Below are 27,408 nucleotides of genomic sequence, written 5' to 3'. Positions count from 1 at the left end.
TTAGAGAAAAATTTTCCACAAGGACTAGGACTCGAGCTGTATTGCTCATGAGAGGTGAGTAGAAACCAAAATTTAATATTGTCATTGTCATTGAACATGAATTGGGTCATTTTTTGTTAGTTTTTGACCAAAACTGTAGGGTTTATATTGAAAAGAGTGAAACGATTGTTTTTTTTAACACCCTTTAATTTTGTGCAAAAAAAAAATAATTTGAGCAAAAAAAAATAATGGATCTGAATTGTATCCAATTATTTTACCTTTACAAAGTATTTAAACAAAATGCTTAAAAACGGATTATGTAAAAAATGATATGTTTAAAAACCCTTATGAAAAAGTTTAAGTTATGCTAAATTTATTTAGAAAACAGACAAAATACAAGAATAGAAACGAAAAAAAGGATATCAACCAACCCCCCATTGATAATTAACCGACTAAAAATACCTTTTTTCATAAAAATTAAGAGATTGCCTATAATAACTGAGAAAAATTGCAAATAAAAAAACTGAAACAATTTTGCTTCATTTTTAAAACTAGTGCATAAAATATATTCATTTATAATGATAATTTTATTTAGCAGAAAAATTAAAATATGTACAAAACTGTCCCATCCATCCTTCCCCCTGCCATTGATGTTTTTAGTCACCAAAATTATTTTCAGCCTATTTTATTGTCCCTTAATGTGAAAGGGAAGGAAAAAAGTACTCAATTTTGCTATGTTTCTCCTTTTAGAAACACACACATACACAAACAATTTCACTTGAGTAGTTTTTAGTCGTGCATAGTAGCTCGCTTGGTGCGCGCAACTGATAGACAGATACCACTACTATCTATACTGTGTGCGTAGATAGATAGCTTCTGGTTTCCCACATTTTCTTGACCACCAATAAGAAATCTTGTACTTCCCCTAAGGCTGCACTGTAAGGTGTATGCTATAACACATAGCAACTAAAGTTAATCGTTTGATGTTTGATCAAACAATTCAAAATGGTTAAAATGTTAAGTTTAGTGAAAATTCTACTGGTATTGATCTCAGCCCAATGCATCTGTGGTTTAGAAGGTAATTTTCATTTAATTTTTTATAAAAGTAACATAATGTCCGTCTGTCTGTCTGTCAGTTTGTACGGATAGATCTTGCTAACCGCAGGACCAATATGATTTTCCTGTACAGTGTAGCTTCTCATTTGGCTTTGGAAGGTTTATAACTATTTTAAGCAGGTGTTCTACCACCCTCCCAAGTAAAAAAAATTTACCCAACCCTGAAAGCGGGGTATGGTTGACTCACCCTCACTCCACTAGTGGCCTCTAGGGGCGTAGCCGCTAGTATAATATAAAGTATGACAATATAAACCAGTTTACCAAATTAACAGGAGGAGCCATCATATACTCATTCAAGTAGTTTTTAATTAGTTAGTGAAATCTTTACAAGAAATGTTTGACATCTATCTTTAATACCAACCTAGATATTCACTCTTCTTCTATAGAATCTTCAAACGAACGGAAAGAATGTGGTAAAGAGTATACTCATATTGATAAGATTTTTAAAAAAATTACACATTCTTTACTAGACCTGTTATTTATATAACATCCACAAGTTCTATAATGAATTGTTGGATGAAAATTTCAAATTTCCTTTGCTATACTTTCTAAAATTAAAAAAAAATGGTGCTTTGTTAAAGTAGAGAACGAACTCCTTACATATCCCCCCAAAAAAACTCCAATTAAATAAATTTAAAAAAACCTAGAAGAAGGAGGAGGGGGGGGGGGTTATCTGATCTTAATTGAAGCTATTCTGCCAGTATGCTACTTTACTGGTTATATTACTTTTTTAAAAGTCAAAGTGTATCTATTATGTTTTTTTTCAAAAGTATGACCCGATAGGTATAGGACTTGCAGGGACTTTAAGTAATAGTTATTTATCGCACCTTATTCCGCGGATGTTAAAATAAAAAAAAACATAAGATGATTTCAGTTCTGTTAGCACTCAGGGGACGAAACCCCGGTCTAACAAAACTGGTATAATTCTCATGATTTTTACTTTATTATTCGTGGAAACTTGTCTACGATACGATGCCATACATAGTTTTTCTGTATGGTTGAGAACCGGCTCTAATCCAGCGGATATCAATCGGTTTCGAAGATATACTGGAAAAGTAATTAACCTACTGAAAGCAGTACATAGTTGGGGTACAAATAGAAAAATACATTGTTCCCTAACCTTTAAAAATAATGGTTTTAACATATTTGTTGAATAATTTTGCTTTGAAGCAAACTTTTATTTTTGAATTACTTAATTTAAGTATTCTGTGGGTGTGTTTGTTTGATAGTTTGTGTATCTGTGTGTGTGGAATGTGCATATATGTAAAGCCTAAATGGATATATTATTAGTTGGATCTTACACAATGATTTTTAATTATGTGAAACACGCTGTGGGCTAAAATAACCATTTCTCCGTTCCACCCCCTTTGCCCCATCCCCTCCCCTCCAAATGGATGAACAAACTGACCAATAATGACAAGGGAAATAGCAACCTAAATTGACACAATTATATCCAGTATATTTCTTTTTCCATTAAAGAATGATTTGCAAAATTTTTTACCACATATTACATAATTAAAATTTCCTTTCAAAACTGATTTTTTCTTGCCGAGCTATTCTATAGTATACAGGCTTTTAATTTCTGTCTGTTAGAAATATTTATACTTAAAGTTTTTTTACCTTTTGTAAATTAGGTATATATTTTTTTATAAAGAGCCAAATTTTGACCCCATCTCAATGTCTAATATGGTTTTTCTTTATGAAATAGATTTATTTAAATTACTTTTTCCAGTATGGCGTTGCATTGAAAGCGATTAATATCCGTTGGATTAGAACCGTTTCTCAGTCATCCTGAATAATCATGTATATCACTCACCGTATCAAAGAAAATTTTTCACGAATAATAAAATAAAAATCATAAACTTAATACTACTTCTAACATGACACCAAATTAGCAATTTAAAATACCAATGGAGCAAAATATCTTTACTCCTATAAAATTGTACAACTCCTTGTTTTTTTTCAGGAATGAGATAATGTCAAACTGATGTAAGGGGGGGGGGGGGGTTTAATGCAACCATCTCGTAATCAGTGAGCAAATGGTACTTAGAATTCGAATTTCCATCTGAACTTTTGCATGAGTAATCCTTGGTAGGTCTATTTTCCCTAAATCGAACAAAAAGTTGGAAAAGTAAATTATAAATTATGTAGGCATCAACTTTTTATAACATATTTTTGGTTTAATTCATGTTAAATGAAAGCAATAACCATTTTTAAAACTTCGAGTAACAAACCGTTAGCCGTTACTTTTCCAACTTTTTGTTCGATTTCGGGAAAATAGACCTACCAAGGATTACTCATGCAAAATTTCAGATGGAAATTCGAATTCTAAGTGCCATTTGCTCACTGATTACGAGATGGTTGCATTAAAAAAACCCCCCTTTTCTTTTTAGAATTTAAATTTTGACAATAATCCGCAAATTCAATCAAAAATCCTCGATTTTTTTATATGACGCTTTTTGTTAATATATTTAGATTAGGGTGCCTAGAAGATGTGCTCTCAAAGCTTTTAAATATGCTAATATAATTTTAATAAAGTTTAATTTTATTTTTAGAGAATAAAGACTACTGGTATAAGAGTGGAAAACAGGTAAAAGTTAGTTCTTGGAAGCGAAGCTCCTCTGTAAGTCTTCTGTTTGTGTATGTCTAGATGAGTAAATCGTATTTTCCCATAGCATTACATACGGGCGGACTGTCGTAAGAATAGAATTCTAAAGTAGCATCGCTACTAAAATATGATTTTACGTGTGCGAATTCCCGACCTTTAGCTTATTCTACGATTTTATCTCCCTCCTCTGATAATAATTCATGTTATTTTAATGAGCTTCGCTTATGGATGTTGTCATCCTTGTTAATATTTAGGCCCTTAGCAAAGAAAAGAAACGAATAGAAGGAAAGGCTAAAAATGTGATCCTTTTTGTAGGTAAGATTTTTCCACATTTTAAATCATTTAGAGCAACCATTTATTTTTATTGGGTACAAAGAAGCTTCGCAGAATAGGGCACCGCAGTTATAGGCCCTGCAGGGTTAGGACCCCAGCGGCGTACAGGGTAAAAACTTAACACACCATCTAATTTTAATTTATCTTAAAAGTATAAGGGGGGGGGGTTATGTGCGCGCTTTGAATTTTAGGGGAAAGCACCAAATATTTTAGATAAAAATGATAAATTTAATATTAATAAAATTATGTTTCTTTTACAGGAAATGATTTGAAAATAAACCTTTTAACAACTTTTTGATAAAAGAGTGTTAAAATAAATCATTTAAAGTTGCACAAAATATTTTAATTTACAGCCATGTGAATTTTATTTTAGAAGATGGAATGGGGGTGATAACTCATACTCTTGCTAGAATATACAAATATTTATATTTCAGGAGATGGTATGGGGGTGATAACTCATACTCTAGCTAGAATATACAAATATTTATACTTTAGGAGATGGTATGGGGGTGATAACTCATACTCTTGCTAGAATATACAAATATTTATATTTTAGGAGATGGTATGGGGGTGATTACTCATACTCTAGCTAGAATATACAAATATTTATATATTTTAGGAGATGGTAGGGGGGTGATAACTCATACTCTTGTTAGAGTATACAAATATTTATATTTCAGGAGATTGTATGGGGGTGATAACTTATACTCTAGCTAGAATATACAAATATTTATACTTTAGGAGATGGTATGGGGGTGATAACTCATACTCTTACTAGAATATACAAATATTTATATTTTAGGAGATGGTATGGGGGTGATAACTTATACTCTTGCTAGAATATACAAATATTTATATTTTAGGAGATGGTATGGGGGTGATAACTCATACTCTAGCTAGAATATACAAATATTTATATTTCAGGAGATGGTATGGGGGTGATAACTCATACTCTTGCTAGAATATACAAATATTTATATTTTAGGAGATGGTATGGGGGTGATTACTCATACTCTAGCTAGAATATACAAATATTTATATATTTTAGGAGATGGTAGGGGGGTGATAACTCATACTCTTGTAAGAGTATACAAATATTTATATTTCAGGAGATTGTATGGGGGTGATAACTTATACTCTAGCTAGAATATACAAATATTTATACTTTAGGAGATGGTATGGGGGTGATAACTCATACTCTTACTAGAATATACAAATATTTATATTTTAGGAGATGGTATGGGGGTGATAACTTATACTCTTGCTAGAATATACAAATATTTTTATTTTAGGAGATGGTATGGGGGTGATAACTCATACTCTAGCTAGAATATACAAATATTTATATTTCAGGAGATGGTATGGGGGTGATAACTCATACTCTTGCTAGAATATACAAATATTTATATTTTAGGAGATGGTATGGGGGTGATAACTCATACTCTAGCTAGAATATACAAATATTTATATTTCAGGAGATGGTATGGGGGTGATAACTCATACTCTAGCTAGAATATACAAATATTTATATTTCAGGAGATGGTATGGGGGTGATAACTCATACTCTTGCTAGAATATACAAATATTTATATTTCAGGAGATGGTATGGGGGTGATAACTCATACTCTAGCTAGAATATACAAATATTTATACTTTAGGAGATGGTATGGGGGTGATAACTCATACTCTTGCTAGAATATACAAATATTTATATTTTAGGAGATGGTATGGGGGTGATTACTCATACTCTAGCTAGAATATACAAATATTTATATATTTTAGGAGATGGTAGGGGGGTGATAACTCATACTCTTGTAAGAGTATACAAATATTTATATTTCAGGAGATTGTATGGGGGTGATAACTTATACTCTAGCTAGAATATACAAATATTTATACTTTAGGAGATGGTATGGGGGTGATAACTCATACTCTTACTAGAATATACAAATATTTATATTTTAGGAGATGGTATGGGGGTGATAACTTATACTCTTGCTAGAATATACAAATATTTTTATTTTAGGAGATGGTATGGGGGTGATAACTCATACTCTAGCTAGAATATACAAATATTTATATTTCAGGAGATGGTATGGGGGTGATAACTCATACTCTTGCTAGAATATACAAATATTTATATTTTAGGAGATGGTATGGGGGTGATTACTCATACTCTAGCTAGAATATACAAATATTTATATATTTTAGGAGATGGTAGGGGGGTGATAACTCATACTCTTGTAAGAGTATACAAATATTTATATTTCAGGAGATTGTATGGGGGTGATAACTTATACTCTAGCTAGAATATACAAATATTTATACTTTAGGAGATGGTATGGGGGTGATAACTCATACTCTTACTAGAATATACAAATATTTATATTTTAGGAGATGGTATGGGGGTGATAACTTATACTCTTGCTAGAATATACAAATATTTATATTTTAGGAGATGGTATGGGGGTGATAACTCATACTCTAGCTAGAATATACAAATATTTATATTTCAGGAGATGGTATGGGGGTGATAACTCATACTCTTGCTAGAATATACAAATATTTATATTTTAGGAGATGGTATGGGGGTGATAACTCATACTCTAGCTAGAATATACAAATATTTATATTTCAGGAGATGGTATGGGGGTGATAACTCATACTCTAGCTAGAATATACAAATATTTATATTTCAGGAGATGGTATGGGGGTGATAACTCATACTCTTGCTAGAATATACAAATATTTATATTTCAGGAGATGGTATGGGGGTGATAACTCATACTCTAGCTAGAATATACAAATATTTATACTTTAGGAGATGGTATGGGGGTGATAACTCATACTCTTGCTAGAATATACAAATATTTATATTTCAGGAGATGGTATGGGGGTGATAACTCATACTCTAGCTAGAATATACAAATATTTATACTTTAGGAGATGGTATGGGGGTGATAACTCATACTCTTGCTAGAATATACAAATATTTATATTTTAGGAGATGGTATGGGGGTGATTACTCATACTCTAGCTAGAATATACAAATATTTATATATTTTAGGAGATGGTAGGGGGGTGATAACTCATACTCTTGTAAGAGTATACAAATATTTATATTTCAGGAGATTGTATGGGGGTGATAACTTATACTCTAGCTAGAATATACAAATATTTATACTTTAGGAGATGGTATGGGGGTGATAACTCATACTCTTACTAGAATATACAAATATTTATATTTTAGGAGATGGTATGGGGGTGATAACTTATACTCTTGCTAGAATATACAAATATTTTTATTTTAGGAGATGGTATGGGGGTGATAACTCATACTCTAGCTAGAATATACAAATATTTATATTTCAGGAGATGGTATGGGGGTGATAACTCATACTCTTGCTAGAATATACAAATATTTATATTTTAGGAGATGGTATGGGGGTGATAACTCATACTCTAGCTAGAATATACAAATATTTATATTTCAGGAGATGGTATGGGGGTGATAACTCATACTCTAGCTAGAATATACAAATATTTATATTTCAGGAGATGGTATGGGGGTGATAACTCATACTCTTGCTAGAATATACAAATATTTATATTTCAGGAGATGGTATGGGGGTGATAACTCATACTCTAGCTAGAATATACAAATATTTATACTTTAGGAGATGGTATGGGGGTGATAACTCATACTCTTGCTAGAATATACAAATATTTATATTTTAGGAGATGGTATGGGGGTGATTACTCATACTCTAGCTAGAATATACAAATATTTATATATTTTAGGAGATGGTAGGGGGGTGATAACTCATACTCTTGTAAGAGTATACAAATATTTATATTTCAGGAGATTGTATGGGGGTGATAACTTATACTCTAGCTAGAATATACAAATATTTATACTTTAGGAGATGGTATGGGGGTGATAACTCATACTCTTACTAGAATATACAAATATTTATATTTTAGGAGATGGTATGGGGGTGATAACTTATACTCTTGCTAGAATATACAAATATTTTTATTTTAGGAGATGGTATGGGGGTGATAACTCATACTCTAGCTAGAATATACAAATATTTATATTTCAGGAGATGGTATGGGGGTGATAACTCATACTCTTGCTAGAATATACAAATATTTATATTTTAGGAGATGGTATGGGGGTGATTACTCATACTCTAGCTAGAATATACAAATATTTATATATTTTAGGAGATGGTAGGGGGGTGATAACTCATACTCTTGTAAGAGTATACAAATATTTATATTTCAGGAGATTGTATGGGGGTGATAACTTATACTCTAGCTAGAATATACAAATATTTATACTTTAGGAGATGGTATGGGGGTGATAACTCATACTCTTACTAGAATATACAAATATTTATATTTTAGGAGATGGTATGGGGGTGATAACTTATACTCTTGCTAGAATATACAAATATTTATATTTTAGGAGATGGTATGGGGGTGATAACTCATACTCTAGCTAGAATATACAAATATTTATATTTCAGGAGATGGTATGGGGGTGATAACTCATACTCTTGCTAGAATATACAAATATTTATATTTTAGGAGATGGTATGGGGGTGATAACTCATACTCTAGCTAGAATATACAAATATTTATATTTCAGGAGATGGTATGGGGGTGATAACTCATACTCTAGCTAGAATATACAAATATTTATATTTCAGGAGATGGTATGGGGGTGATAACTCATACTCTTGCTAGAATATACAAATATTTATATTTCAGGAGATGGTATGGGGGTGATAACTCATACTCTAGCTAGAATATACAAATATTTATACTTTAGGAGATGGTATGGGGGTGATAACTCATACTCTTGCTAGAATATACAAATATTTATATTTCAGGAGATGGTATGGGGGTGATAACTCATACTCTAGCTAGAATATACAAATATTTATACTTTAGGAGATGGTATGGGGGTGATAACTCATACTCTTGCTAGAATATACAAATATTTATATTTTAGGAGATGGTATGGGGGTGATTACTCATACTCTAGCTAGAATATACAAATATTTATATATTTTAGGAGATGGTAGGGGGGTGATAACTCATACTCTTGTAAGAGTATACAAATATTTATATTTCAGGAGATTGTATGGGGGTGATAACTTATACTCTAGCTAGAATATACAAATATTTATACTTTAGGAGATGGTATGGGGGTGATAACTCATACTCTTACTAGAATATACAAATATTTATATTTTAGGAGATGGTATGGGGGTGATAACTTATACTCTTGGTAGAATATACAAATATTTATATTTTAGGAGATGGTAGGGGGGTGATAACTTATACTCTAGCTAGAATATACAAATATTTATATTTTAGGAGATGGTATGGGGGTGATAACTCATACTCTTGCTAGAATATACAAAGGAAAACAATCATTTGAATTTTTTTTTAAATTTTTGTTTTGACAAAGAGAATTCCGAGATTTGGCTTAGAAAAAAAACTACCCTCAACCAAAAAAATTTTTATACAAAAAATGCTGAATATCATTATCTCAATCCCTTACTGTTTAAAGAAATAATTGTATTGACATTGTGTGTTTACATGTTTATGTAGCAAGGAAATAAATATATAATTTCCTGGATGTTGCACCAGATTTTCATGTATACTGATAAAGAGAAGCTCGCAGCTGGCTAAAGTAACAATATCCTCCCCATACACCCTCTTTACCCCATCCCCTCCCGTCCTACTGGATGATTGAACTGACCAATAAATGAGATCCATTTTAGCAAGCTAAATTGACGACAATTTTTAAAAATCAACATAAAGCTATAAAAGTTGGAAAGAATTTTAATGAATATAATAGATTTGAAATCTGCATAAAATTTTAAGGATTTTTTATAAAATTCGTTTTTTATATAATTCATTATTTAAAAGTGCAAATCCAATTTAAGTTTATAAATTTTGACCAATAGGATAGGTGGATTGGAAACTACCTGCGCTCTAATTGGTTGAATGATGTACGTCACTTAAGCTTCTCCAATCAGGGCGCAGATAGTTTTCAATCCACCAATCACAGATGTCAACATTATTTAACTTAATTTGTATTTGCGCTTATAGATAAAGAATTATACAAAAAACGAATTTTATAAAAATTCCTTAAAATTTTATGCAGATTTCATATCTATTATATTCATTAAAATCCTTTCCAATTTTTATAGCTTAATCAACATATCAATAATATTCTATATCCACAAGCAGAGATTCATAGTTAAATCAGGGATAGAGGAATGGGGGACATAGGCAATTACTTAAAATTTAGTTTTTAGCTTCATTATTTAAAATAAAGTTATGAAGGAAACCTGTAATACAGTTTAATCTTCTTTTTCATAAATATAATGGTTTTTTAACCAAGCATAATTCTTCAAGTTATAATTATTTTAAGCAATACATTTATTCCTATATTTCTAGAGAACGTGCCTAGTGTTATGCTTTCACTGTTAGCTAATAAGTCAGTGTCCAAAATTAATGTCTTGCTTATTGTTTTTAGTAACTAAGCCGCTCTATAACTCACTTTGTCTGTCTGTCTATAATTTTGTCAGTATGTATGTCCGTAACTCTAAGATACATAAATTAATCTATTTTTCGCATTTCCCTTACTTTCAGCGCATCCAGTACACAACTCTGTCGGTCTATCGGCCATGCTTTAAAAAAAATTACTCAGCTGTTATCAGAAATAGACGGCTAATTTTTTTTGGACAGGATTTTGCTTACCATTGAGCAAAATCTCTACAATTTTTGGTCCATATGTCTATCTGTAATCCTTTGGATGGTATTAAATTTTAGATGGTTATGGTTGTTGTCATCCTTGTTTGTAATGAATACAACTCATTCACGTGACTCTGTACTTTCATATTTTGACAATCTCTTATGCAAGGACGTCCAGGGGGGGGGGGGTAAAGTGGTGATTACCCCCCAAAAAAAATTTTTAACCCGGGGACACTTTTTGGGGGGGAGGTAAAAAAATTTACCACTGCCAACATATTTCAGGGGGGGGGGGGTAATTACCCCCCAAAAGCAAATTTTACCAGGGGCTGCTCTTATGTCAACTATTAGCGGTTGCGGCCCTAGAGGCCTTGTTAACTTTATTTTTTAAAAAGAAAGTAGAATAGTATTTTTTGTGAGGGGAGTGGGAGTCTTTTTTTCTAGGTGAGGGTTTACGAAGGTAGTGGTAGTTTTCTCCAAATTAGCTATAAACCTTTCCTTGATCTAAAAAAAGGTTCAATGGAAAGAAATCCATATCGGTTCAGAGGTTAGCAAGATCCTTCGACACACCCACAGAAAGTCATTCTGTAACTTTTATATATCACCTTTAGAAGACGTGAAAAAAAAAGTATGCCTTTGTATTTATTTTTTTATATTGAAAATACCTCAACAGAACATTAGTTCTTTAAATTATTTTCTGTCCATAAATAATAATTACTCAAATAAAATATTTATAAATATATCACTTGATGAAAATATATAAAAGTTGTTCAACTAATGACATAACCTTAATCAACTGAACAGAGACGTTATTGAAAACTTATTTGACAAGAAACGAAATGATTGAGAAAGCTGACAGGTCAAAAATCTGGAAAGACAGGAGAAGAAGGGAAATTGGAATGGGAGAATTTTGATTACAGCGGACTAATTAAGGTAAAAAATTAAGCAGCGTATAGTGCCTAATAAAAAATGACGTCATACGATACAAATGACAATGATACGCCAGTATACATTTTACCATTGCATTGATCCATTACGTTGTACACTAAACTATCATTGGTCATTTATGTTTTCATTTTACAATTGTTAAATTACAATGTATACTGGCCTATCATTAGTCATTTGTATTGTATGACTTCATTTTCATTAGGCACTATAAGCTGCTTCTTAAAAAAATTAAGCTTACAAGATTATTTAGGACAATGGACAATTAACACTTGATTAAAAGTTTCTAAAGATTTTTGTCGACAAATGAGATGTGTTTTTTAAACTTTTATAAATCTTTTATAACACTTTGGTGGATAAAAATATTAGATTATTGAAAGAAGACGAAGTAGAGGGTTCCGTCGTATTTTCACAGTAGCTTTTCTCCTTTTTCTAGCCCCTGCGGGGCAATCATCAACATTTACCTAACCTAAAATTACAAATTAAAAGGTTCTTTACTAATGGTCATAATCCTCCTTGTTTTTTTCCAGACGTATAACACTGATTTTCAAGTACCAGATTCTGCTGGAACTGCTACTGCCTTAATGTCAGGTAAGAAAAATCTGATTAAGTTATAGCTTAAACTTACCGGAAAATTAATATGATTAATTGTTATATAACATAACTAGCTTTAATTCAAATTTGTAAAGTGTTTCCTGGTTCTTTCCCTCACTGTACCTTGTTGAGCGCAAATAGCACCCCTACCCCGCTATTATTTTAAAATAAATTTAAAATAAGGGGTATTTTTTATTTGTTTATTACATAAGGTTAAGTAAGGTTAGGTTTTCCCGCCTGGTTGGCATAGGTAACAAAAAAAACCATTATCTTAATGGGGTTTGAGGTTTAGATCTATTATAGCATGAGACAATTCCTCCATATGAAATAATATTTTAAATGCTTAGGAGTTAAAACAAGTCTTGGAGTATTAGGAGTTGACTCTTCTATAAAGTAAGTGTTTAATACTGCATTATAGTTCAGAGAGGAAGAAGACATTGGGCTTTTTATTACACTAGTCTTATGATAATATTTAATTATTTGTTGCCTTAACAACCTTGGGGACTTTTATTGAATGTTTATTCATTTAGTTAAGTGTCCAAACTTTTCAACCATTAATTGTAATCTACAGAATGGGTAATCTTGTGTAACATTATTTTGAATGTACATCAATTTATCGACCATTGTTTTATCCATTACTGAGTCTTTTTATATGGTCAGGCTAATATTGTATAACTCATAATGTTTTCTTATGAATAAAGAATGTTTTAGACTTATATTATTTATACAATTTCTTACAAAGATTCCTTGAGGATTTAATTTACAGTCCACCTTGTCCGTCTGTCTCTTTTTGTGCCTGAGCTTCATGCTATTTGTAAAATGTAAATATTATTATTGACTTGATTAGCCATTACGCTATCATTGGGGGTAAACATACAGGGTGTGGCACATAAATCGGGACATTTTTAAAACGGCCATAGCGCAAAAACTACTTAACCAATCAGGACGTTTGACCCCACTATAGAAAGCTTAGGTAATGACCTTTCAGCACAAAAAATCTTTGGACGAAGATAGGCGTGTACACCGAGCTGAACGCGCATATGTTCAACAAGGCAGATTCCAAATGCGCCGGTGCATGTGGTTTAATCTGGATTCTCGACTAGGGTTCACTAAATCTGACCTCAGCCCATCTGTATGTGAGTTAGAGTTATGCAGGGAGTAAGGGAGGGGACAATGGATCGAATATTCAATTTTTAGGAGTCTCAGACTTTGGGGACTGGCTTAAAGGGAACATGCAAGAATTTAGCAGTTTCTAACCAATCTTGGGGACCAATTATGAATGACGTCACGCAAAATCATGCATAATCTCGCGGCAAACTAGCGCGTCAACAAAAAGATAAACAATAACAAGCAGACAGAATATTTTGATTTTGAAAATTATTTTGTAAATTGAATCATTACATTTTTTATATCTAATTCTTGTTTAATGTTAATTCATTCCGATTAGTGCGTTGTAGAAAGAAATTACATTAAGATTATTAGTTATTATGAGCAAAGCCTTCCTATAATTAGGTCCCGCACATTTGTACGTCCGTAACGGTTAGCTCTTTTCATTACTTTAGACATGTTAGATGTTTCTTATTGATTTAATGTAAAGGCAAAAGTTTTTTGTCTTTAGCTTAATATTTCTGTAATTAATGATCCGATTAATTTTGAAAGAAGTTGTATCAACTTTTTTTTTTATAGCTAGCCGGTCCTTTTAGTAAGTAGTAGATGTAAAATTTTTCATAGAATTCAGATATGCAATCGGTTTTTTTGTAGACCTCTTATTTTTTAAGTAATTTAAGTTTTAAAAAAAAAATTAAGTCGATTTTAAGGAACTAAAATGCAACAAAAAAAAGAAAGAAAATGGCCATTATGAACAAAAATAGTAAGATCTTTAATTTGACACCTTACTTTTTCAATTCTGTCAGGTAATTATTGAAAAAATCGATTTTTTTAAACCCACGAGAATAAAAACTTTGAACTCAATTTTATCATTTCACAAGTAAAAAAATATGGGTTCATATATACCTTTAGAATCAGAAAAATATTACGAATCTATTGTAAGCAAAATTGAAAAAAAAAGTTTACAATATAGTATATAAACTACAATAAAAGGAATTATATGAAAATATCATATTATATTGTACAGGCAACGTCTTAACTTTTGAATTGGGTATAAAAATGGGAAGGGGGTATAGAGGGGGTAAAGAGGGGGTAAAAAAGGGAAGACGATAGTGTTGCCAGAACAAAAAATACAATTGGCCATTTTTATATTTTTTTATTTTTCAACTTTTTTTCAATTTTGCTTACAATGGATTCGTAATATTTTTCTGATTCTAAAGGTATATATGAACCCATGTTTTTTATGTCTGTTTGAGAAAATATTTAGGTCTAAAGTTTTTATTAAACCGAGGTTAAAAAAATAGATTTTTTCAATAATTACTCAACAGAATTTTAAAAGTAAGGTGTCAAATTAAAGATCTTACTATTTTTGTTCTTACTGGCCATTTTCTTCTTTTATTTTGTTGCGTTTTAGTACCTTAAAACCGACTTAATTATTTTTTTAAAAAACTTAAATTTCTTAAAAAATAAGAGGTCTACAAAAAAACCGATTGCATATCTGAATTCTATGAAAAATTTTACATCTACTACTTACTAAAAGAACCGGCTAGCCATAAAAAAAAAAGTTGATACACCTTCTTTTAGGGAAAATTCACGAAGTCCTGAGTTGTTCAAGGTTTGTTTATCATTAAAATCTCAAGATGGTGTTATTTTATTTTTCTGTCCTGGATGCTAGGAGCGCAGCTACCAGTTATCCTAAGATATGTTACTTTAACCTTAAGATCTTTAAAATTAAGATGTACTTATGTTCTCAACTATTTTATTTATGTAGTATGAAATTTTGACGCAAGGTATCTCATTTTTATTTCGTTAAATGAAATAACTTGAGTTAAAAGTTCTGTAGGAAGGTAATTGTTTTAGTAAGTTTTGTAATATGATTATTTAAAGGCTTTTTCATGTCTAAGCTTTTTAATAAATACAATAAAAAAATTTGGGTAAAAGATGTTGTAAAAGTAAAATGGTATGTTTCCTTAATTTTCCGAAGTTCAAATAATAACAATTATGGAAATGAATTGTAAACAAGGGTTTTGATCTCTAGAATCAAAGGCTTGTAGTAAAGCATCAGTTTAAGGATGGTGCATTTCGAATTAAAAACAATTCAAAAAGTCAAAAATTTCTACTAAAGGTTGCTATATTGCAAATACTTGTTTTATCTGGAAATATCTGGGTTTTCAACCCTAAAGGGTCACAACTATAAAATTGAATTAACTGCCCATTGTCCCCTCCCTTACTCCCTGGAGTTATGGGATACTGTTAGATACATAAGTAAGACACTAGAAAAGACTAGAGCTCTCTATCTGAAATGGCTTGGCCGTAGTACTCCAGCAAAAAGTAAGACACTAGAAAAGACTAGAGCTCTCTATCTGAAATGGCTTGGCCATAGTACTCCAGCAAAGTGAAACGGGGCAGATTTTGAGATGAAAAAAACTTAAAAACCGTGAAAATTCGTGAAAATTTCTCGGTTCTTGACTTCAGGGACCCATACTGAACTTTAAAACTCATTTTAGACTATGGGTTGCGCAAACAACCCTAGCTGAAACTTCATGTCATTTCCAAAAAGGTAAAGAACGTCATTCTAGCTCAAATGTGGTCACAATAAGAGCCTCCGTGTCTAAGGGTAGCTTGAAAGTTGGGCGAATTTGGATCCTGCGGTTACTCATGTTCCTAAGGAAATGTGGCTTCCCAACAGCCCGATCTTAATTCAAAGGACTTTTGGGCCTAGGGCTACTTTAAAGCATACGCCAATAGAGACATACCCATACCACAAAGACCTCCCTCATTGCCACTATCAAGGAAAACTACGCCAGCTTGGACAGGTACATTTTGACCTGGACCTGCCGGCGGTTGAGGAGGCGGGTAGAGGCGGTGATAAAGGCTGGCGGTGATTTTATTGAAAAAACTACTAGTCATTTACCTATTTAGCTTCCCAGTTTTTAAAATTCAATAAAATCTTTAAAATTGACGATTTTATGTTCATTTCATTAAAAATTACAAAATGTCCCGATTTATGTGCCGCACCCTGTACACTTGTAGAGTGTTCAATAGTTTCTTTTACTATCACATACTCTTTATTTAGTTTTCATTTTCTAGATATCCCAAAGCTCTAAACAAATTCTATAAAGCTCAGAATCCCAAACTTTTCCTGTCTGTATGTATGGCATAAATCTTTTATATTGTAATTATAGCTTGTCTATGCACTAAATATCATATCGTCATATTAATGTCACCTTATAATACAATAATCACAATAACTTTTTCCTTAAAATTAAATGTTCAAAACACTGAAATGGATGATTGAAAAGTCTACTAGGTATACTATCTCTAAATTTGCACCTTTTTCATAGGTGTTTTGTCGTATGGAAAAGCACAACTGACAAAAAAAATACTAATGGCAATTTGGCTTTAATAATCGATATATTATTACTTGGATATTGCAACAGATTTTCACGTACTCGCTCGCAACATAACAATACCCCCATCCTCCTCTTTAACCCAAATCATTTACTCTCTTACTGGATGAACGAACTGGCCAGTAAATAAAGTCCATATTAGCATGTTAAATTGACGACAAGTTTTCGCCTGTCAATATATCCACGTATATCATATATCCATTATCCAATGCTTTAATTGTACTTCTTTAGACAAGATACCTGCGATGCTGAACAATTGAAGAAAGCTTCCATACCAAGCATGATGGTGAGATGATTTTTAGAAGCAAAGCTACTCTCTAATTTACTTTGTCTGTCCGTCAGTCAGTCTGTAAAGCTTTGGGGGAAAAGTAATTTTGAAGGTAATTTTAGTTTTTAGGAGTGAAGCTCCTCACTCAAAAGTCTTGTGTTCTTGTCCGTCCTGATTATCCAATTTACAGTGAAGCCTCCTGTAGAAAAGGTTTTAAACCTCCCGAGAGTTGTCACCCATAGAGAATATAGTCCATAAATAGTTACTCATTTTTCTTTTTAAAATTAGAATTAAAAGTAGATGGTCGATTTCCCCCATCCCTCACTCAAGTTCCTTAGAGGCGCAGCCGATAGTAAAAAATATAGGTCTTACATTGGCTATCCTTAAAATTCCCTCCTCCTCAAAAAAATATTCATAACCATTTTTAGTTTATAAGCATTACGAAATAAGATTTTAAAAATCTAGTTTGGTTGCTTACTTTTTTGTTTGGTGAATTACTAAACAAAAAAAATAATTAGATAAAATCTCGGTAATAAATAATTTAGATTAAATCAAAGCAAAGATATTTTACATTAATGTCGTATCCACAACATGAAGCTCTCGTCCCAAATTAGAACATATTAGAATAGTTATTTCTCGCATCGTATTATAAACAGCTTTCCGCGGATATAGAATGTACAATTATAAGATTAAAACCCGTTTTTTTAGCCCCGAGGTGCCGAAGGCACGAGCTAAAAAAGTGGTTTTAATCTTATGATTGTACATTTTATATTCGTAGAAAGCTGGATATAATACGATGCTAGATATAGTTTTTTCGTATGGATGAGAACCGGTTCGTATCCACCGGATTCGAATGAATACGAGAAAATTATTTTATCTTTTCTCTAACATTAATTTTATTTAGAATTGGTCTAAGAAGCATGGAAAAAAAGTTGGTATCATTTCTACAGCTAGGTAATACATATTTCTTGCACCTGTTTGCAGATACTAAAGTAAAAATATATCTACTTGTTTGTTGGTCCAGGCCTTGGATCTAGTCTGCGATGTTTTTTAAACGCTTCTGGGGACAATTTTCTATATTTTTTTTTAGCAATTTATATCAACAGTTCTTTTCGCGGATATTTAAATGAAAAATTATACATTTTAATGATTTTTATTTTTATATTCGTGGCAAATTGTCTTTAATACTCTATGCTATATGATTTTTCAGTATGATTGAGAACCGGTTCTAATCAATCGGTTTCGAAATATTTTTTTTTCTTGAGGCAAGTTAACCCTTAACAGTCGGGCCCCTTGCCGCACCTTAATCAGTCGGGGGGGGGGGGGCGTTCAACGCCCCCCATATTATCTCAGTTCCTATTAAAGCTAGAGGGCTAATTTTTTTTGTACAAGTCCCATGTGTTATGATGAATTTCACACCTTAAGTAAGTCAAAGTCAATTTTCGCTTCCTTCACCCTTTTATTTAACAACCTTTGTTTTTAGGTCCTTTTTTACTTAAAAATTTCAAACGGCTGTAATTTTCTTATTTTTGAAGCTAGAAGAACAATTTTTTTGCAGAAAATGTTTATCTTTATGTAAATTTTATATTTGAAATGTCAAAATATAAATTTCAGCGGCCGCAGCTGTACTTGGCAGCTGCCAGCCGCCGCAGTCGGCGGTCGGCGTGAAAACGGTGGTGGATCTTTATGAAATTTTAATACGTTATGTAGACATGTAAGAAAAGCTTAAGTTTAAAATTTGAAGTCTCTAAGTCAAAAATTGAGGCCACAGGAACCTTTTAAAGATTTCTGGAGACCTGGAGGATCAGGACCTGCAGGATCATACCTGGAACCTGAAATTGACTTGAACACCTGTATTTCATATAAGGATGTACTACTAGAGGATATTTTAGTATTTTGGCAAGATAAAATACTTTGTTTAAGTCAAAAAATATTTTTGTTCCTTACCTGGATGACCCTGCCAGGTTTGCTGGCATCCTGTGCCCGCCAGGATAGAGATATTCAAAAAATTCCAACTCTCAGTTATGTGTCATACCCAAACTTAAAAAGTCACGCAGTTTGGGCTCTTTATCTTTCACACACAGGAAATGAGATAGAAAAAACCGGATGGGGGGCGTTCAACGCCCCCCCCCCCCCCCGACCGTTAAGGGTTAATGTAATTGTTGTATACCTTTTTAGGATAACCCACGCCACTCCGGGGGCGGTGTACGCCCACACCCCTAACAGAGACTGGGAATATGAAGTCCCGGAAAAATTTAAGGGGTAAGTTTGTGAATATTCTCCTGACCAATGAGCGTCTACTATACAACGTTCTCTTGGTCCGTCAGTCTGTCTGTAATGCCCTTGAGGGTTCCAGGACAAACATAGGACTGACAAACGTCAGAGTGGACAAACACAGGAGTGTATAAAATATTTAGTTTATTAAGTATTTCTATGCAGCTGGGTTAAGTTAAGATATTAATATATGTACAAATAAACCAGCGCAGGGGTTAGGCATTTAAAACCCTATAAAATAGTTATAGAAGGGTTAGGTAGGGCGAAGTGTCCACTCCCACGTTTGTCACTCCTACGTTTGTCTAGGACCCTCTTGAGGTTATTTATTTTCCTCAGTGAACCTCTTTCTGTTTCCTCTTCTCCTATTTAAGATTGGATATTTTTGTGTGAAGATTTTATTAATAAATAAACAAGTACTCAATTAATAACCTTGACTGTTGGTCTAACTGCTCTAAAAACGGTGACTCCTAAAATGGTGGGTCTGGCTCTCTGACATATCTCAAATTTGGCGAACTTAAAATTTTGCAATGCTTTGATAGAAATAAATAATTTCTACTTATAAAATTTACATTCCGTTTTTAGAATTTAATACAAATTATTTAAGAATTTAATTTTGTATAACAAAAGCATAGATTTTAATTTTAAAAATTAGCGACGGTATTGCAGATTTCTTCGCAGAAAACTAAGTAAAAATTTTGATTAATTCTAGGATGACTTAACAGTTTATTTTTAGTAGCGAATTTACAGTTTAACCTTTAACGGTTGGTCCCCTTTAATGACCTTAATAAGTCGAGGGGAGGAGGGGGGGGGGGGGGAGGAATTGAACGTTCACTCTATTATCTCGGTTTCTACTAGAGTTAGACGGCTAGAAATTTTTGTGCATGTTCCCTGTTTGATATTAAATTTCTGACAATAAGTGGATCAAAGTAATTTTGGCTTTTTTATTCAACAACCTTGTTATTAGGTCCTTTTTTTACTTAGAAATTTCAAAAGGCTGTAATTTCTGTAATCTTAAAGCTAGAATAAGATTTTTTTCAGAAAATGTTTACCTTTATGTATATATAATATTAGAAATCCCCAATATAAATTTCGGCGGCGGCAGCTGTACTTGGCAGTTTCCGGACGCTGCAGACATAAGTAGGCAAGAAAACGGCGTTGGATTTTTATGAAATTTAAATATGTCATGTATACATGTTAAATCAGCTTGGGTTTAAAATTTGAAGTCTCTAAGTCGAAAATTGCGTTCACAAGAGCCTTTCAAAAAAGTTCATGAAATCAAAGGGTTTGTTGTTTGATTGATATCAATAAGGTGATATATTAAAACATAACAATATGAATAAGTAGACTAGACATTAACCCTTAATAGTGGAGCCCCTTGCCGCACATTTACATACAAAGAAGGTGTATCAACTTTTTTTTTTTTATAGCTAGCCGGTTCTTTTAGTAAGTAGTAGATGTAAAATTTTTCATAGAATTCAGATATGCAATCGGTTTTTTTGTAGACCTCTTATTTTTTAAGTAATTTAAGTTTTTAAAAAAAAAATTAAGTCGATTTTAAGGTACTAAAATGCAACAAAAAAAAAGAAAGAAAATGGCCATTATGAACAAAAATAGTAAGATCTTTAATTTGACACCTTACTTTTTCAATTCTGTCAGGTAATTATTGAAAAAATCGATTTTTTTAAACCCACAAGAATAAAAACTTTGAAGTTAATTTTATTATTTCACAGGTAAAAAAATATGGGTTCATATATACCTTTAGAATCAGAAAAATATTACGAATTCATTGTAAGCAAAATTGAAAAAAAAGTTTACAATATAGTATATAAACTACAATAAAAGGAATTATATGAAAATATCATATTATATTGTACAGGCAACGTCTTAATTCTTGAATTGAGTATAAAAATGGGAAGGGGGTAAAGAGGGGGTAAAAAAGGGAAGACGATAGTGTTGCCTGAACAAAAAATATAATTGGCCATTTGTTTATTTTTTTATTTTTTTACTTTTTTTCAATTTTGCTTACAATGGATTCGTAATATTTTTCTGATTCTAAAGGTATACATGAACCCATGTTTTTTATGTCTGTTTGAGAAAATATTTAGGTCTAAAGTTTTTATTAAACCGAGGTTAAAAAAATAGATTTTTTCAATAATTACTCAACAGAATTTTAAAAGTAAGGTGTCAAATTAAAGATCTTACTATTTTTGTTCTTACTGGCCATTTTCTTCTTTTATTTTGTTGCGTTTTAGTACCTTAAAACCGACTTAATTATTTTTTTAAAAAACTTAAATTACTTAAAAAATAAGAGGTCTACAAAAAAAACCGATTGCATATCTGAATTCAATGAAAAATTTTACATCTACTACTTACTAAAAGAACCGGCTAGCTATAAAAAAAAAAGTTGATACACCTTCTTTGTAAAAAAAAATCAACATGTTTAAAATGGATGTACGGACATTCTGGTAATGATTATAGAGTTGCTATGCTTTCTAACTGGCACCTAACTATTACAGGAATCACCATGCAAAATTTGAAATCGATAGGACAATTCTAACATGCCTAAATTAACGAAAATAAACTAATTAAAAAAATAAAAAATCAACATGTTTAAAATGGATGTATGGACATTTTGGTAATGATTATAGAGTTGCTACGCTTTCTAAATCGTACCTAACTACTAAAGGAATCACCATGCAAAATTTGAAATCGATAGGACAATTCTAACATGTCTAAATTAACGAAAAAAGCTATTCGTTACGGACGGACGTACGGACGGACGTACGGACGGACCGACCCTAATTATAGAAAAGCTTCGCTTTTATAAACTAATATTGATTTACTCACTAACAGAATAAAACTGATTAATTATCCAAGATTTTTCTCCACTGTTGTACACTTGAACAGAATATATTTCTATTCTTTTTGGATTTTTAACCCTTTGAGGGTGAGGAGAAAGTTGAATGGCACTCAGCAGAAAAATGTTGGCAAATAAACTCATTTTTAAAAGCAAATCTACACTGTAACTAACTTTGTTTTTTCTCCCTGTTAATCTGTCACTCTGTTTGAAATCCTATAAGGAAAATACCAAAAAAATATAAAAATTAAAAATAAAAGTAATAAAAAGTGAAATAAACAGACTGACTGACATCTAAATTATAGATAAACTGCGCCAACAATTTAAAGATCCATATTTCAACTCCATTTATTCATGCAAACATAATTTACTTTCATACGAATACATTCAAACACATGCGACGCATGCGAATTAATTGATACTTTATCTGAAGTCGCTTGTAAGCATTCAAATAAAAGATACTAAGGAATTGAATATATTTACGTATACAAAATACATTAAAATACAGATTTTTATTTTTGTTTAAATTTTAATTATTGGTGGTGGATAAACCACCACTTTTTTGAACGCCCCCATAAAACGTTCCCATGTATAAATTGAAGAATTATTTCTCTTAAAGAAAGGCTATTAAGTACAAATAAATTATTTTCTAGTAGCGGGGCTACTCTATTCCTATTATTAATATTACAGAAATTTTACATGAGTATTAAAGTAAATATCATAAGATTAGCACCAGTTTTTATAGTTAAGGCATTCGGAACCTTGTTTTCACTTATTATCCACGGAAAGATGTCTATAATATGATGTGGTAAATTACTAAGCAAAATTTATTGAGAATCTACAATATTTTTATAAACAAGATACAAAATATATTTCTTTTATTTAATGAAAAAAAAATAATTTCTTTTATTTCACGAAAAAAATATTTTCTACTTTACATCCCTTTTGTCCTTGTTAACACCGTACAAACTTTGTACAGCAGAGAAAGAGTGGGCAATAACAATAGTAACCAAAGTTTTAAAATAACGTTTTTTCATTAGTTGGCTTAACAATTTTGGGGATTGAGTCAATTTAAATTGGTTGCTTCATTAGGTTGATTGTTCACACTTTTCAACCACAAATTTTAATCTACTGAAGGGGTTATTCTAAGTATCATCATTGGGGTATATATTAATTTATCGGCCATTGCCTTATTATCATTATCCCTTTAGATCCATTACACCCACTACTGTATACCCCTTCTAATTTAATTTGCTTTTGTGTATTGATGAAACAATATGCTGAAGTGATAGTATGCTGAAATGAACGCCCACCGTTGAATTGGTACTTTCCCCCCCAACTAATTTGTCTAACTACGCCTCCCACAATACAAAACTGTATAAAAAGTTGTAAGAAATTAAGACGGAAAAAACTCGAGATATCTGTCATGCACGTAATGCGTGGACCCACCATTTTAGGGGTCACCCTAAAAACATCAAAACAAAGGAAGTATTTCGCTGTTGATATCGAACTTTAACTTTCAAGAGCTTCGCTACTTATGGAGGTGTTATCCTTGTTTCAGTACGGAAGTCTAGTTTATTGACATAAACAGATCTTTAGCACGCAATTTAAATAAAAAATGTAACTTACAAATATTTTAAAGAATATTCTATAAAAGAGCTATGAATGGCAACATGTTTTAGGTGCGTAAAAGATATTGCAAGTCAGCTAGTGGATGCGCTAGTTAACAAGGATTTGGAGTTTGCAATGGGGGGCGGAGCTGCTAATTTTATGAAGAAAAGTTTGGGTAAGCAATGTTATTTTTAACACCTATACGTTGTTTTCAGCTGTCGTTGGGAAGCAACATATCGTGAAATTGACGACCTCTCCATTTGCCCCCCAAATAATATTTAAGATTTTTTTCCCTTTTTGGTTATACCTTATACCTGAAATTAATCTGATTTTCATGTAGATTGCTTTAGGGATTCATAATTCAGATCAAAATTTGAATACGGTTGTTGAATACTGAATTGTTTTATATTGTGTCATTTTCTCAAATTAGGTTTTAGAAAAGACAAGGACCTTTTGGATGAAGCTAAACAGAAAAATATTAAGGTAAAGAAGTTGTATCAACTTTTTTTTTATAGCTAGCCGGTCCTTTTAGTAAGTAGTAGATGTAAAATTTTTCATAGAATTCAGATATGCAATCGGTTTTTTTGTAGACCTCTTATTTTTTAAGTAATTTAAGTTTAAAAAAAAAAATTAAGTCGATTTTAAGGTACTAAAATGCAACAAAAAAAAGAAAGAAAATGGCCATTATGAACAAAAATAGTAAGATCTTTAATTTGACACCTTACTTTTTCAATTCTGTCAGGTAATTATTGAAAAAATCGATTTTTTTAAACCCACGAGAATAAAAACTTTGAACTCAATTTTATCATTTCACAAGTAAAAAAATATGGGTTCATATATACCTTTAGAATCAGAAAAATATTACGAATCCATTGTAAGCAAAATTGAAAAAAAAGTTTACAATATAGTATATAAACTACAATAAAAGGAATTATATGAAAATATCATATTATATTGTACAGGCAACGTCTTAACTTTTGAATTGGGTATAAAAATGGGAAGGGGGTATAGAGGGGGTAAAGAGGGGGTAAAAAAGCTGGAAGACGATAGTGTTGCCAGAACAAAAAATACAATTGGCCATTTTTATATTTTTTTATTTTTTTACTTTTTTCAATTTTGCTTACAATGGATTCGTAATATTTTTCTGATTCTAAAGGTATATATGAACCCATGTTTTTTATGTCTGTTTGAGAAAATATTTAGGTCTAAAGTTTTTATTAAACCGAGGTTAAAAAAATAGATTTTTTCAATAATTACTCAACAGAATTTTAAAAGTAAGGTGTCAAATTAAAGATCTTACTATTTTTGTTCTTACTGGCCATTTTCTTCTTTTATTTTGTTGCGTTTTAGTACCTTAAAACCGACTTAATTATTTTTTTTAAAAAACTTAAATTACTTTAAAAATAAGAGGTCTACAAAAAAACCGATTGCATATCTGAATTCTATGAAAAATTTTACATCTACTACTTACTAAAAGAACCGGCTAGCCATAAAAAAAAAGTTGATACACCTTCTTTTAAAAAAAATATTTTGAGATTTTTCTGAGATGGGTTTTTAAAAGATGCCGCGTTTTTTCTCCACATTTTTTTAGCTATGAATAACGAGCGCGGCATTTTGAGTACTTTAACATTTCATTGTTTTCATGTGTACTTTTTTATTGGAAAAGTATCAATATTTGTTTTTTAGCAAATTTGTGCCCTTTCTAAATTTCTATATTTTCTTTAAACAGATTGTTCGTACAACAAGTGAGTTGCGCGCCTGGGATCTGAACAGCCAGGTATAATCATGTTAAAAGGGGGGAGGTGGATGTGCCAGTTTTTGAAACCAAAAGTAAAACCTGCATGATCTCAGCCCATAAAAGAGTTATAACTCTAAAATTCGGCACAGCAGTTGCTTTTGTGGAGAACAATATGGAACTGTGAAGAAACGGCGGCGGAACCGCCACTCCCGCCGAAAAACACCGTTTCCCGCAGATTTTTTTGCCTTTTTTCGCCAAATTAGACGGTTCTCAATCATTTAAGATAAACTTTTTTCTTCATAAAAATTTCCCTTATATTTTCACGTGACAATTGTATTATTTCAAACATGTCAATATTAAAAAAAAATTGCAAGTGTAAAATCTTACAAGTGTCAAGTGAAAATATAAGGGAAATTTTTATGAGAAAAATAAAGTTTATCTCAGAGGATTGAAAATTGTCTATTATGGCGAGAAAAGGCAAATACAAATTCAGCGGAAAACGGCGGTTTTCGGCGGGAGCGGCGGTTCCGCCGCCGTTTCTTCACAGTTCCATATTGTTCACCACAAAAGCAACTGCTGTGTAGAATTTTAGAGCTGTAACTCTTTTATATGTGCTTAGATCATGCACGTTTTACTTTTGGTTTGAAAAAGTGGCACATCCGCCTCCCCCCTTTATTCGCATTATTTTTAACTATCAAAATTAAGGTTTAAATTTTTTAGACAAATTAATCTTATTAATCAATGTTGGTAGCTTCCTCTAAGTGTCCTACCCCCTAATTTTATAACAAAATTGCAAATAAGGTGAGGGGGAGTAGTTTATTACTCCAAATCAGATTAAATCAAGTAAAGTTATGTTAAGTTTACTTTGGTACGCAGGGTTATGACACACCCAAAGGTATAGAAATTGGTTTAAAAATACTACCACTTCACCCCTCCTTTGTTTTAATTTATTACAAAAATAAAATAATGAACTATAACAGTTAGGGAGTTGAATCCATTTTTATAGAAGCAGAAACATAATCTATGATTATGGTTTGGACCCTCTAAAACTGTTATCTACCCTTCCACTTTCCCCTCTCTTGGTGAAGATATCTTCAACGCCGATACTATTTTTGAAATGTAAGATTCCACTTTTGCCTCTCTTGGTGAAGATATCTTCAACGCTGATACGATTTTTGAAATGTAAGATTCCACTTTCAATAGAGGCGAAACTAGAATCATGGTTTACATTTTTAATATCTATGTTTCTGTAATCTTCCATTACTTTTTTAACATCGACATAATAGAAATGTACCATACTATTTTAAAATTATGTCAATTGTGAAAAAAAGCATAGATTTTATACATAATTTAAACATTGTTGTATATTCTTAATTAAGTAAACAAAACATACAAAGAGCCTTTTATAAAAGATGTTTTGTTTATTTAAAAAAATACTTTTAAAAGTGTATCAAATGAGTAATGAAAACTATTTTAAGAAAGTCGTTTATTAATTAATTCAATTGTATATATTTGTAATTTTTTTGTTCAATTTATTTCATCTTAATATTTCCCTAGTAATCTCTCACCGTGTAAGTAAGCACTTAAAGGTTAGTTGCTGATCTAATTGTGCATTTTTGTGGTAAATTACTGATCAATTACTGAACAATTTGGTCTGATTTGTGAGTTAAAAGTGGATGGAGTAAATAAATGGACATTTAAAGTAAAAGTTGCTTGTATCAGTTGAAGTGAAGAAAAAGAAGGAGGAGTAATAAGGGGGGGGGGGAACAGGTGCGTCCAAACTTTTTTTTT

At 31.7% G+C, this 27,408-nt stretch overlaps 1 protein-coding gene across 3 annotated transcripts; it reads left to right on the top strand.

Annotated features, from left to right (window-relative positions):
* Positions 1 to 711: 711 nt before the first annotated feature.
* LOC145332697 (alkaline phosphatase, tissue-nonspecific isozyme-like) lies at positions 712 to 25,656 on the top strand (the record flags this gene model as incomplete). 3 transcript variants are annotated; one of them, XM_080177714.1, is given in 13 exon segments in its annotated part: positions 712 to 1,057; positions 3,651 to 3,685; positions 3,958 to 4,018; positions 9,428 to 9,476; positions 11,674 to 11,746; positions 12,289 to 12,349; positions 12,700 to 12,745; positions 17,101 to 17,155; positions 18,042 to 18,091; positions 19,316 to 19,399; positions 23,951 to 24,054; positions 24,310 to 24,362; positions 25,609 to 25,656. In XM_080177714.1, coding segments are annotated over 13 exon segments (792 nt in total), but the record flags the coding sequence as incomplete, so codon positions are not given.
* Positions 25,657 to 27,408: the final 1,752 nt, after the last annotated feature.

The sequence above is a fragment of the Acartia tonsa genome, chromosome 11 (assembly GCF_053477335.1).
Source record: "Acartia tonsa isolate MP-2025a chromosome 11, ASM5347733v1, whole genome shotgun sequence".
NCBI lineage: Eukaryota > Metazoa > Arthropoda > Copepoda > Calanoida > Acartiidae > Acartia > Acartia tonsa.
Note: the sequence above shows the minus strand (reverse complement) of the source record. Positions and strands in the feature narration are given on the sequence as shown.